General features: G+C 37.5%; 1 protein-coding gene and 1 long non-coding RNA gene across 2 annotated transcripts; both read right to left on the minus strand.

The window, feature by feature from the left end:
* Nucleotides 1–2,010: 2,010 nt before the first annotated feature.
* On the minus strand, nucleotides 2,011–5,528 carry PIG-M (Phosphatidylinositol glycan anchor biosynthesis class M). Its single transcript, XM_071683377.1, has one exon. The coding sequence runs from the start codon at nucleotides 5,278–5,280 to the stop codon at nucleotides 4,048–4,050; it is 1,233 nt and encodes a 410-aa protein (XP_071539478.1). The 5' UTR covers nucleotides 5,281–5,528; the 3' UTR covers nucleotides 2,011–4,047.
* A 6,483-nt stretch (nucleotides 5,529–12,011) lies between these two features.
* Nucleotides 12,012–14,255, minus strand: LOC139760342 (uncharacterized). Its single transcript, XR_011715315.1, has 2 exons — nucleotides 14,161–14,255; nucleotides 12,012–12,227 (listed from the first exon to the last, which is right to left on the minus strand). It is a non-coding gene; the product is annotated as an uncharacterized lncRNA (long non-coding RNA).
* Nucleotides 14,256–14,599: the final 344 nt, after the last annotated feature.

Here is a 14,599-nt window from a genome sequence, read left to right on the forward strand (position 1 = left end):
TCCCATGGTTGTTTGATTTGATTATGGATGGGGTGTTTAGGGAGGTAAATGCAAGAATTTTGGAGAGAGGGGTGAGTGTTTAGTCTGTAGGGATGAGAGGGCCTGGGAAGTGAGTCAGTTGTTGTTTGACACTGATACAGCTCTGGTGGCTGATTCAAGTGAGAAACTGCAGAAGATGGTGACTGACTTTGGAAAAGTGTGTGATAGGAGAAAGTTGAGAGTAAATGTGAATAAGAGAAAGGTTATTAGGTTCAGTAAGGTTGAGGGACAACTTCATTGGGATGTAAGTTTGAATGGAGAAAAATTGGAGGAAATGAAGTGTTTTAGATATCTGGGAGTGCACTTAGCAGTGGATGGAATCATGGAAGCGGTGTTGTCACAGGGTGGGGAGGGGACAAAGGCTCTGGGAGTGATGAAGAATGTGTGGAAGGTGAGAATGTTATCTCGGAGCAAAAATGGGTATGTTTAAAGGAATAGTAGTTCCAACAATATTATATGGTTGTGAGGCATGGGCTATAGATCAGGTTGTATTGAGGAGGGTGGATGCGTTGAAAATGAAATGAGTGAGGAAAGTATGACAAAGAGAATATATGTGTCAGAGGTGTAGGGAACAAGGAGAAGCGGGAGACCAAATTGGAGGTGGAAGGATGGAGTGAAAAAGATTTTGAGCGATCGGGGCTTGAACATACAGGAGGGTGAAAGGTGTGCAAGGAATAGAGTGAATTGGAACAATGTGGTATACTGGGGTCGACGCGCTGTCAATGGATTGAACCAGGGCATGTGAAGCATCTGGGGTAAACCATTGAAAGTTTTTATGGGCCTGAATGTGGAAAAGGAGCTGTGGTTTCAGTCCATTACACATGACAGCTAGAGACAGTGTGGCCTTTGTGGCCACTGGCCACAAAGGCCACACTGTCTCTAGCTGTCATGTGTAAAGGCTTTGTGGCCAATGTGGCCTTTGTTGTTGTTTCTTGGTGCTACCTCGCGCACACACGGGGTAGAGGGGTGTTATTTCATGTGTGGTGGGGTGGTGGCAGGAATGGATGAAGGCAGCATGTATGAATATGTGCATGTGTATATATATGTATGTACACGTTGAAATGTATAGGTATGTATATGTGCGTGTGAGGGCGTTTATGTATATACATGTGTATGTGGGAGGGTTGGGCCATTCTTTCGTCTATTTGCTTGCGCTACCTCGCAAATGCGGGAGACAGCGTCAAAGTATAATAAATAAATAAATATGTATATATACAGGAGTTAATAGAGATGCACTGAAACCACAGCTAGGGTCCTATCCCAAACCAGGCCCCCCCACTAACCTTTCCATGGTTTATCCCAGATGCTTCACATGACCTGGGTCAGTCCACTGACAGCATGTTGACCCATCATTCCAGTGCCACTATTTAAGTTTTAGTGCCTCATCCTTTACATGCCACTGGCTGAGGGCAACTCTAACACAACGTTTTCAGAGATTTCTACCCAATGTTCTAACCTATTGCACCCAACTAATGTTCCTATCTGCTACTACTACTACTACCTAATGCTCTTGTCTACTGTAAGGGTCATTGTGCAGTTATATTGCACTGTGGAGGCTACTAACCCAAAAGCAGTATCTTCAGCATGCTCTGTCTATACAGAAATAAGTTTATCTCCTTTATTTCTTTCTCTCTTTTTTGGGGAAGTAAGTCATTATCTTCTAAAAGGCACTAAACTCACAATTAATTTCTCATCCTACACGATTTCAACACATTGAAGAAATGGCCTCTTCAGATGTTAACCACCACCCCCTTAAGTTCATTTACTGTCATTTCTAGAGTAATGATTACCATGTGTTTTTGAAGGAAGCACAAAGTACTTCATACATCATAAATACCTGTCCACATACAATGTGTCAATGCTTGCATTTGATGCAGAGCTTAATAAGAATCTTCACATACCACTGTACATCGATGCTGTCCAAGGTTAACATAAAAGGTCATCTTGAGGTTATTATCAACACAAACTCAGTTAGAAGCTCACACATAAAGTATTTATTTACAATGCCTTAGCTTAGAATATTTCAAAATCACCCTTGCAATAATTACAATGAACATGCATCTTATCAAGAGATGCTGTTTGAAATACTAATAAGGTTTTGACAAACAGTATAATTTGAAAAAGTTTTCAAAAATGTATAAAGTTAATAATCATCTTCTCATAATCTCAATTGAAAAAAAAAAAAAGAAAACCAAGTCATGTGGATCAATCACTTTACCCAAATATATCTACAATACTGTCCTGATAACTCATGATTCATTGTCCATTCATCCATTGTAGTTTGTCTAGCACTACCTCGTGCACACACAGGGGAGGGGATGGTGTCATTTCATATGTGGTGGGAATGGATGAAGGCAGCATGAATGAATATGTGCATGTGTATATATGTATATGTGTGTATGTATGTATATGTTGAAATGTGTAGGTTTGTATAAGTGTGCATGTGGGTGTTTATGTATATGCATGTGTGATTGGGTGGGTTAGGCCATTCTTTCGTCTGTTTCCTTGCGCTGCCTCGTTGACACGGGAGACAAGGGAATGGCCTGGAACAACCGCATGCACATGCATGCACATAAAGTGCCCACGCATCCACATATACATACATACATACACACACACACACACACACACACACACATATATATATATATATTTTTTTTTTTTGCTGTCTCCTGCGTTTGCGAGGTAGCGCAAGGAAACAGACGAAATATATATATATATATATATATATATATATATATATATATATATATATATATATATATATATATATATGTGTGTGTATGGGGTGGGTTGGGCCATTTCTTTCGTCTGTTTCCTTGCGCTACCTCGCATATGCGGGAGACAGCGACAAAGCAAAAAAAAAATATATATACATATATATATATATATATATATATATATATATATATATATATATATATATATATATATATATATATAAATGCCCGTACATGCCCATATATATATATATACATTTCAACATATAAATTCACAGACATATACATATATATACACATGTACATATTCATACTTGCTGCCTTCATCCATTCCCGTTCCCACCCTACCACACATGAAATAGCATCTCCCCCCTTCCAAATTTAAAAATGTGCTCAAATGAAGACAAGCCTAGCTCAAATCTAGCAGAGAGGAATACAGGTATGCCAAGTTTGGTTTGCCTTGTCTTCCTTTGTGATGTTTTGAGCAATTTTCTCTTGCATGGTATATTTGTAAATTAAGGTATTTTTACAGCAGTAACATAGTATGTATAGCATAATCAGTAAATTAATCCAAGGCCTTGTAACACTACATTATATCACTATGATTCTCAAATTATTCTCATTACAGCAGTAAATGACATTCTATAGATTGACAGTTTCTAATACAGTGGCAATGACAACTTTCAGAAAAGGATAAAAAAATGTGTGCAGCCCTTAGGACAAAAGCTAATGCCCTTGATGACATAAAGAACCAATTCAGTGTTACAAGAGTATCAAAAATACTTTGTTGGCCTAAAGAAAGTCAGGGGCTGGGACAGAAATATGTAGATCAATAAGCTCACTTTTTATGGGATTGGAGGTCAGAAGAGGTACAGTAACAGAGATCACCTGTTAATGTATATGAGGGAGACATGCTGTGATTAGAAAAGACTGTAGTGATACAGTACTTTGGCTTCATAACCCTAACTCATTGAAAAGCTTGAATTGCAGGTACCCACTGCAGCACTTGAGGAAATTATGACAATATCGTATAATGCACACACTAAATTTTGATTTCATTTTTATGAAATGTAAAACTTTTTCATTTAAAGTCAAGTAGCAAAAACCAGATTAAACATAAGGTTTGAATTACTGATGACAATAAGTAATAAACCTCCATACAGGGCATTATAATATCTGTGCCTCATTTGTGCAGCTCCACATATGAAATTATTGAAGACTTGATCTAGCAACCCAAAGTAAATTTTTCACACCTGTCAAATTAACTGCAGGACAATAATCAAGTGAATTACCGATTCTTTCGAGAATTATGACGATGGTAAGAGGGTACTGTCAAGTAGCTTGAGATTAGTGCCATCAGTACTCCAACATTGCAACAGAAAAAAGCAATACCTTCTAACCAAATAGGCACAAATGCATTGATAGCATGAAACTCTAATAAATAAGCCGGAAGGAGCCATGACCCTTGAGCTGCAACCCACAGCACAGTCAGGAGTACTGCTTTCTGCCAGGTCACCATCAACCTTGGTACTATAATAGGAAGTAAAAGTAGATACCACAAGAAATACTGTGATGTTATTACCTTGTTGAATGTAACGAATACAACAGTCTGTGTAAACATAGCAAAAGGGACATCAACATGGTTGCTGAATTTGTATCCAAGAGCTAGTAGTAGAATCATCTGAGGCCCAAAGGTGGCAATATTCAAACCTGGAATATGAAAATCTGCACCAATATACAGAAGATAAAAATAAATTGAGAAGTTATGTCTAGTATCTGTCCGTGAAAGATGATACAAGAAGGCTTCTTCAATGTATTGTTCTCCATACAATGCCAAACCTAATCCTGTCAAGCCAAAAAATGAAATTAATGCACCAAGAGCTAGCCTTATTTTTGGATAGTTAGGTAAAAACTGCCTCCAAGAACAACAATAAGAATCACTTGTTAATGACAAATAGAGTGGAAGACTGTAGATAATTGGGTAAAGTTTAAAGTGCACAGACATTCCAAAGAAAAATCCAGCAAGAAGGTTAAATCGTAACTTCATCATGTAAAGTGTAAGTAACACCAAAACCGCCATCACAGCCTCTGCACTACCTCTTGTGGACACCCCAATCACCAATGGATTATAGAGCCACATGAAGGAACATTTAAGTGCAGTTAACTTACTTTGTCCATCAAGTATGAGTAACTCATACATCAGTCTTGAAGAAATACAATCTAAGATGGAAAAGAATAATTTTCCAAAAATGAAATTTACGTATATATTAGGTAAAAGCATCCAAGCCAAGAATGGTGTGTACCGGTAAGTATGTCGATCAAAAGGAGATCCTCCTGCAGCTATTTCACGCGAGGCATCAGTGAAGACGTGATAGTCTACATCTGTGTATTTGATGGTATTTGTCCTGTCGTGATGCTCACCATACACAATAAATATAAGTCTAACAAAAAATCCAAGAACAAGATGAACCTGAATTACCTCAGCTGATCCTAACCGTGAACCTCTTGTACCCAAACCCATTGTGAAAAACAACAATGAATAAATGTGCAATACAGATTTCTTATTCGATGTTGATAATATTCACTTTAAGAACCTGCTTGTCATATCAAGCAGTACAGCTGTAATGTCAAATAATTAGCATTTACCTAACTGCTACATACACAATACAAATTACTGTCATTAAAATCATGTTTTTAGAAAAAAGGAGCAAATGAAACATCTGAATTAAAGTGCTGCATAAGAGAAACATCTGAATTAATGAATTGCATGAGATAATTTTTTTAGATTCGTGTTTTCATCTTCTTGGCAGCATCTACAATGCACTTCTTGAATGACTCAAACTCTGCTGTACAATCACCTTTCAAAACATTTTCTTTCAGAGCTACACAACGAGCATATTCCACTGCTGTTGATCCACACTTGGCAACTAACTTGGGGTACATATGAAGACGACTACGTGCTTTTTTCACCGAATCCATTGTATTAAGGTATTCTAATTTCAAAACCTGTAACCCCTATCTATTTTTGGTCGAGGTCCTTCTTTGCTTCCTTTTATGAATATGTCATAGAGTGGTTTACTAAAGAAGACTGAAAGTCCAAGTCCAACCACAAAAAATTGGAATTTAAGAGGATTACGAAATATCCAGAGCCGCACACGTCCTATTTTTTTGGGCTTCTCGATCTGAAAGAAATAAAATTCGGGTATTACAAAATCATATAATGAACACTGATTTATTTGTTGATTACTAATAAAAACTCCAATAACATTACAGAGGGAGATTATGTTATAATGAAAAATATATTTAGTAGTTCAACTATCACAAGAATCTACTGCTCCTGTTACCACTATACCATGTTCTAGATGTAAGCAACTATAGTCCTTTAGAACATCTTTCGCCTACTGGCTGCTTAATAATATCAGTTCTTTCATCTGGTTTATCACTTTCCTGTCTGGCCTTCCTCTTCCTTTCTATTTCATCACTCAAAATAATTTTTTCCCAATCTTTTCTGATAATTTTTAAAATTTTTCTATTATCTCTACAAGAAAATGGTGGTGCTTTTCCTGTACCTCATTTCCTACTGACCCATTAAAATCAATTTTTTTTCTCAAATACCATATTTCTACTACTCTCAGCTTCTGTTGTAGGTTTTCATCAATTGGCCATATTTCATATCCAAATAAAACCACGAACCATGCAAATGTCTTATGAAGTCTTTGTCTTGTTTGGATATTTATATTAAGTTATCCAATATATTGTACACTTTAAAAAAAAAATCTGGACTACCATATTTTCTTTATTTTGGTGTTACAATTTACATTTGATGTTATGATATTTATATAGAGTATATAGGTGTCTACTCATTTTACTTCTAGTCATCTTATGTTACATCTTAACTTGGCAAATGTGCCTTTTCATAAATCAAATGGGTTACTGTTTCTCTGATGATTATTACCACTTTCTTACACTTACTCTTTTGAAGATACAAGAAAATAGTTACCAGAACAAATGGAATAAAACTCAAAGCTGAAAGATGTAGTACAGACATGGGGAAAAAGTGTCATTTCCTGTAGAAGTGTTGAGCATTTGGAATAAGTTATCGTCAGGCGTAGTGAATGCTAAGACTATAAATATCTTCAAAAGTCGTTTACTTTTATAAATTCGGGTATACTCAGAAAGATGCAAGAAAAAAATTGTATAAACAAGTGGTAATGGGGACAGTAGAAGGTTAATGTGCAGCAGTGAGGAATCGGAGATAGCTCAAAAATTACTGAGCAGAATTCCATTTTCTTATCAAGTTAAACTTTATTTTTACCAGACAACCCAGATGTGTGCCAATCAGGCCTCCTGTCATCTGCCTTTGTCATGTAAAATCATGTAAAGAGTACTGTGTTCTTCCTAACTTTATTCCCACACACTCTTAAGTTTCTTGCAGATGATTTTACTATTAATGAAAATAATCAGACAACACATATCCCTCTCTTACTCTTTCTTTTTTCAACCATTACATTAGCTGTACTTTCACCTTAAATAACACTTTTTGATTATGGTACAAACTGGTTTTAAGTCTGCAAATCTTTAACACTTATGCATTTTCTTCAAACATATCTGTGATATCTTTGTGTTTTATTTTACAAATGCCTTCTGTACTAAAGTTCTTGATCTTATCATTCTTTTCTTTCTTTCTTTTAAACTATTCGCCATTTCCCGCGTTAGCGAGGTAGCGTTAAGAACAGAGGACTGGGCCTTTTTTGGAATATCCTCACCTGGCCCCCTCTGTTCCTTCTTTTGGAAAATGAAAAAAAAAAACGAGAGGGGAGGATTTCCAGCCCCCCCGCTCCCTCCCCTTCTAGTCGCCTTCTACGACACGCAGGGAATACGTGGGAAGTATTCTTAATCCCCTATCCCCTATATTTGCGTGTTGTGGACGTATGTATATACATGTGTATGGGGGGGGGTTGGGCCATTTCTTTCGTCTGTTTCCTTGCGCTATCTCGCAAACGTGGGAGACAGCGACAAAGTATAATAAAAAAAATATAAATATATATATATATATATATATATATATATATATATATATATATATATTTCTTTCTTTTTATTTTCTTTCATACTATTCGCCACTTCTCGCATCATCGAGGTAGCGTTAAGAACAGAGGACTGGGCCTTTGAGGGAATATCCTCATCTGGCCCCCTTCTCTGTTCCTCCTTTTGGAAAATTAAAAAAAATGAGAGGGGAGGATTTCCAGCCACCCGCTCCCTTCCCTTTTAGTCGCCTTCTATGACACGCAGGAAATACGTGGGAAGTATTCTTTCTCCCCTATCCCCAGGGATATATATATATATATATATCTTTCTTTTTCTTTTAAACTATTCGCCATTTCCCGCGTTAGCGAGGTAGCGTTAAGAAAAGAGGACTGGGCCTTTGTGGAAATATCCTCACCTGGCCCCCCTCTGTTCCTTCTTTTGGAAAATTAAAAATATCATAAATATTACATTTCATGTCAGTGTCTTCCATGGGACAAATATGTACTTCTGTCAGCACTCTCTTTGTCTTCCAACTCGTGATGTTCCTGAAAAAAATGGGAAAACTTTTACATGGAAGCATCAGACTTTTAAAGGGGCATTCATCAGACTACAGTGGAGAATATGGTTGAATTTTTGGGCCCAATCAATGTTCTGAACCTTTTACAAACATTTTTTTTTTTGCTTTGTCGCTGTCTCCCGCGTTTGCGAGGTAGCGCAAGGAAACAGACGAAAGAAATGGCTCAACCCACCCCCATACACATGTATATACATACATCCACACACGCAAATATACATACCTACACAGCTTTCCATGGTTTACCCCAGACGCTTCACATGCCCTGATTCAATCCATTGACAGCACGTCAACCCCGGTATACCACATCGATCCAATTCACTCTATTCCTTGCCCTCCTTTCCCCCTCCTGCATGTTCAGGCCCCGATCACACAAAATCTTTTTCACTCCATCTTTCCACCTCCAATTTGGTCTCCCACTTCTCCTCGTCCCTCCACCTCCGACACATATATCCTCTTGGTCAATCTTTCCTCACTCGTTCTCTCCATGTGCCCAAACCATTTCAAAACACCCTCTTCTGCTCTCTCAACCACGCTCTTTTTATTTCCACACATCTCTCTTACCCTTACGTTACTTACTCGATCAAACCACCTCACACCACACATTGTCCTCAAACATCTCATTTCCAGCACATCCATCCTCCTGCGCACAACTCTATCCATAGCCCACGCCTCGCAACCATACAACATTGTTGGAACCACTATTCCTTCAAACATACCCATTTTTGCTTTCCGAGATAATGTTCTCAACTTCCACACATTCTTCAAGGCTCCCAGAATTTTCGCCCCCTCCCCCACCCTATGATCCACTTCCGCTTCCATGGTTCCATCCGCTGCCAGATCCACTCCCAGATATCTAAAACACTTTACTTCCTCCAGTTTTTCTCCATTCAAACTTACCTCCCAATTGACTTGACCCTCAACCCTACTGTACCTAATAACCTTGCTCTTATTCACATTTACTCTTAACTTTCTTCTTTCACACACTTTACCAAACTCAGTCACCAGCTTCTGCAGTTTCTCACATGAATCAGCCACCAGCGCTGTATCATCAGCGAACAACAACTGACTCACTTCCCAAGCTCTCTCATCCCCAACAGACTTCATACTTGCCCCTCTTTCCAAAACTCTTGCATTCACCTCCCTAACAACCCCATCCATAAACAAATTAAACAACCATGGAGACATCACACACCCCTGCCGCAAACCTACATTCACGGAAAACCAATCACTTTCCTCTCTTCCTACACATACACATGCCTTACATCCTCGATAAAAACTTTACTTAAAAGAGAGCCTCCTATTTCACTACCCTGTCTCCATCTTTTCTGTTTAGGAATCTAGGTTACTCTTACCTGGCATAACACCTCTTGTGCTATCTGACTTTCCCAAGTACTCCCAAATCCAAACAAAACATTGTTAATGTTCCCTAAGGACCAGTCCCAAGAAGAATCACAAATATTCTCCACAGATGCCTTCTAGCTCTGTTCCCATACTGAATCAGTGGTAGACTAAATATGACTTACAGGCCAAGGAATCTGTCTTTGCCTTCCTACTGCAGACAGATGATTAACAGATAACCTTACCTTAAAAGTGATGCAAAAAAAGGCAACAATCAGCATCATGAGTTTCAAAAACAAAGCTCCAGGGAGCAATAAGAAGAAAATATTCGTCTGGTAAAATATTTCTGATATGGTAAGCAAAACTTTAAAAGCAAACACATTCATTTTTTTTATTAGCAATGCTGGCTATGTTTTACAAGCTAGAACTAAAATTCTACTCTGGCAGACACCATAACTTCATGACTATAAAATAAAAAATAATATTACTACCTGGTACGTTCCCGGAGATAATGATGGTGTTACTCTATCTCTTGGGTTTAACTTGTATTCAACAACTCTCTGAGACACATAACCTGTTGGTCCAGATCTATAGGTGCCAGGAATAAACTCTTCTTTTTTCCTGAACTGAGGTCCCCCAGTTTTGGACATTATTTCTGTAGGTATTTGAAGTAATTTACTATTTCAAAATGTCAAAACATATAAAAGAAGCATAATTTCAACTAATAATGGACGTATGATTGTGACAGGGATATGTGAAATCACCATGGTATTTTAACCTCATTATATATGGGATGATGGGGAAAGTGAATGTGGAGGTTGTGGAATGGAAGTGGGTGTACAGTATGCTGGAGGTGGCGGTGGTGTGTGTGTGTGTATGTGTGTAGGCACTAGGTGGTAAATCAGTTATTATTTACAGATGTCAAGACTGTTAATGCATCCTAGAGTGAATCTCCAAGGCTCAAGAAAGTTTTGGAGTGTGTAATGAGAAGAACTATTGATGTGAAGATAAGTAAAGTAACAAGGGTGAGAAAAGAAAGTCTGAGTGTGAGTTTACATAAGGAGGATCCTGTAGGAGAGCTTCAGGTACAGGGGAGTGAACTTGGCATCAGATGGAACCATGGGGTCTGCAGTGAGACACAAGATGGAAAAATTTGTCTTGATTTTTTAAGACAGCCAACACTACACGATATCCTTTTTCGGAAATGGCTAAAATCAATTAATGTTCAAACTTTACCCACTTGTATATATACCCAGCTGACTTATCACACCAATAGTAGCCTACCAAAGCATCTTCCACTGTTACAAGGGCATGGAAAGAAGTCTGCTCTTCTCAGTACCCTTAAAACCACCAGTGCAAGAACAAAGCCATCATGCATACCCACACTCCCCAAGAAAATATCTACAAGTGTACTACTGGATGACTTATGTTACTTCCAAGAGGAAAATTATGAAGAATAATGAGAAATGTGAAAAATAAGTGACTCAGTGATTTTAACCTTGCACTTGTGGAAGAAATGTAACTGTGCCTAATTTTCCCTTCATGTGATACTAGAGAAGTGTTGGACTTTGGTAACTGATAACTTATAAGAGCTAAAATATTTCCAAAGAAAAAACACATTCAGTATTCTTCCCATACATATTAGCCATCCTTACACATTTGTCTTGTGGTGTGTAGAATTATTTTTCTAAATATATTCATATTATTCACCACCAACCTGTGCCTGTGTGTGCTAACAAAGTACACTGATACTAAGTTCAACATAAAGAAGGGATCAAATCCTTCAATGTCTTTCCCAAAACCACCAACCAATCTCCTCACACTGATTTTTAGCATAAAATGTCATGTATTTCTGAATATATTCATGTTATTTACCTACAACACTAGGTCTAGGCATAGGCACAGAGTGTAAACAAACTCAAGAGAGAGAAAAGTCATCTCTATGCCTCCTCTTGAACTGGAATCTGTGAAACAGGGATCCCAAAGACTCTCAGAAGCCATAGAACCTTACCCAAAAACTTATTTTATTAGATTATAAAGCTTATTGACCAAGGTTCCTTCTCTCTCATGCTCATAGGGCTGTGCTGAAGGTGAGAAAATAAGTCATTTACTACTTATACCATTAGAAAGAAATAAGCATAAAAAGTGATGGATGTCTCTGCTGATAATGAACAAAGTAAAATTAGGAAACTAGAAACAAATATATCAAAATATATACATAAGAAATGAGAAAACAGAAAACCAATAAAGTTTGAAAGAAAAAATTGATTTAATTGAATATAAATGCAATTTCCAAAGAGATAACTTACTTGGGCATGAGATGCAGGTGAATAAATTTCATCCAGTCTTGGGTGACTCGCCACTATTATTGTTATTCTTATCTAAAGTCTTGATTGCCTCACTGCTGCTGTTGCTATCTTCTACTTTAACTCCTGCGCAACATCCTGATTCCTTACTCCACTTCTTGCAACAGTCCTTCAGTGCTAGAAGTTCTACTTGACATTTGGATTCTTGGTAACTGTTCCCTATAAGTATTGCAGAGGGGTCCAATAATATATCAGATCAGATGTATTTTAAAATTTGAGTAAAGTCCTAGTAAAGACGAACCATATAAAAAATTATGGATTGGCACTACGAAGTGTGCAAAGATGGACGAAGTACTTCATTGACAATGGTGGCATTGACATTCCTACCTAGAAGAAACAACCTGGGTGACCTCGTATCACTTGCCAACACACTCTGAAGATTAACCAATGTCAAGTAGACAAGAATCCACATATTTTAGCATGACAGTTAAAGGAAGACAAACCTGTGCTACTTGGTCATGTGCCTGTATGTACTATTTGTAGCCAGCTTCATGATGAAATTCAAGAGGTGTATCCCCTGCACTAATGGTTTAAGGGGCTATTAGCTATAATGGTGTTGGAAGTCTTGTGTTATTACCTCAAAATGTAACTATAAATCAGAATCCATACCTGGAGCTGTTGTGTGATGAATAGCCTGACTGTTTTGAGAAGACTGGTTGAGATATTTCTATGCAAGATGGTGCACCGTGCCACACTGCTAAATCAATACGTGCCTGGTTTGCATATTGTGGTGTGATATAGATTCAGAACTGGCCAGGTAACGCACCTGATTTTTAACCCTATTAAGAACTTGTGGTTGATTAAAAAGTCACAGTTGTGTGGACGGGATACATCCAGCATTCCTAAGCTCCTTGAACCTACATACCTTCAGCATCTTGCAGCATCTGTTCCCAAGCACCTTCAGGATTGTAAGAAGACCAAGGAATGTCATATGAAGTACTAAGGTGGGTATAGTACCTGTTTTATCTTATTTATTGAAATTTTTCTATGTTGCATCAACACACTGTAAGTAGGTATGCCAGTTTTTTTCCACCGGGACTGTATGTATATCATGAATGATAGCATAAAAAGTGTATACTTCCAATATGGTCATCCAAATACATTCAAAATGACTGATGACACATGGTTAAGAGTACCAAAGAGAGAATAAACATATACATCTGATTTAGATACAAAGAAAATTATTCCATAATGTCTAAAACTAATATCAAAGAGCCAAGCACAGTACTAACACCAATGTAAAATATGAAATCAGCTACATACACTTTAAGATCAATAGCAATTAACGGATTCCATAAAGACGATACAAGCCCATTTCTTGAAAAAAGATCTTTTGTTTAATACTGTTTGATGGCAGTTGAAGATCATTCCATAAACTGTACCATTAAATGTAAAAATCTCGCCAACGTTTCCTATTTTGGGTATACTTAAAAAAAATGTAAAATACCAAATACATGTTAGTTTTTTCAACATTAATTTTCCTTGTTAGCACTGGGTTGATCAATTAGCAGATCATGAGGTCTAACGTGTGTTAAGATTTTGGTAAGGATTTAGTTATCTGTCCGTAAAGATGGATTTTCTCCCTTTTTTCTGCCCTATTAACTGCCCGGGTCATTACCGCCGTCGATGTCATGCTACTCACACCAACCGAAAAATCTTTATCACCATCTTCAATTTTACACATCATTCTATAATCATACACTCATTCGCTATGCATGTGGCCCCCAAGAGGGAAGAGGAAAATGAGAGTAATTTTCTGATTGAGGACGGCTGCTCTAGCCGTTCATATAACACCTCTCGCCATAACTGCAGTGCTAATATCAATCATACAATTCATTCATACCCACTTACTCTGCAAGCAGTATTGAATTGCACAAGCTTGTTTCTGACAAGGATCCTTCTTCATGAATACTACTTATAAATCAAAATTAGTTGACAACATTCAGCCGTCTGCAAAGGAACATGGTTACTTGACTCTAAATTTTTAGTGATTATTTTTTCTCCCAAATCGCACTCATTCGGGATTACCTATAATTTCGATTGTATTTCATTACAATAATGCATATAGAAAAATGATTAAAGGTATAATTACAAGTTGTCAGTTTAAGTTGATAGGAACGTTATTTCGATATGTATGAATGTCACAAGCCTTTATTTTCCTTCTGTGCCAAGGCACTTAAGAATCAGGCACCCCAGGCGTATTACCTAAATGGTAAAGCAATGAAGTAAACTGAACCACAACGAAAGCCTCATTTAGTCACATTTACTTTCTACCTATTATGTATTATGATTCATGAATGGAAAGCATAGCCCCTTACTCTCTGACACACACTTACAATGGCTGATCACATTCTAATAATTAGCATTACATAATTCTGCTACTGGCATTTCTTCTAAGAAAATCAATTTTCATGTATCTGACTTCAAGGGTTCAAGTTTATGTTTAAAAAGGGGGAAATGAAAATACCATTGGATAGGCCTGTACCCTATCCTACTTCGCTTATATCATGTACTGATCATCTTAATAAACC

Source organism: Panulirus ornatus, chromosome 36, assembly GCF_036320965.1.
Source record: "Panulirus ornatus isolate Po-2019 chromosome 36, ASM3632096v1, whole genome shotgun sequence".
NCBI classification, from domain to species: domain Eukaryota; kingdom Metazoa; phylum Arthropoda; class Malacostraca; order Decapoda; family Palinuridae; genus Panulirus; species Panulirus ornatus.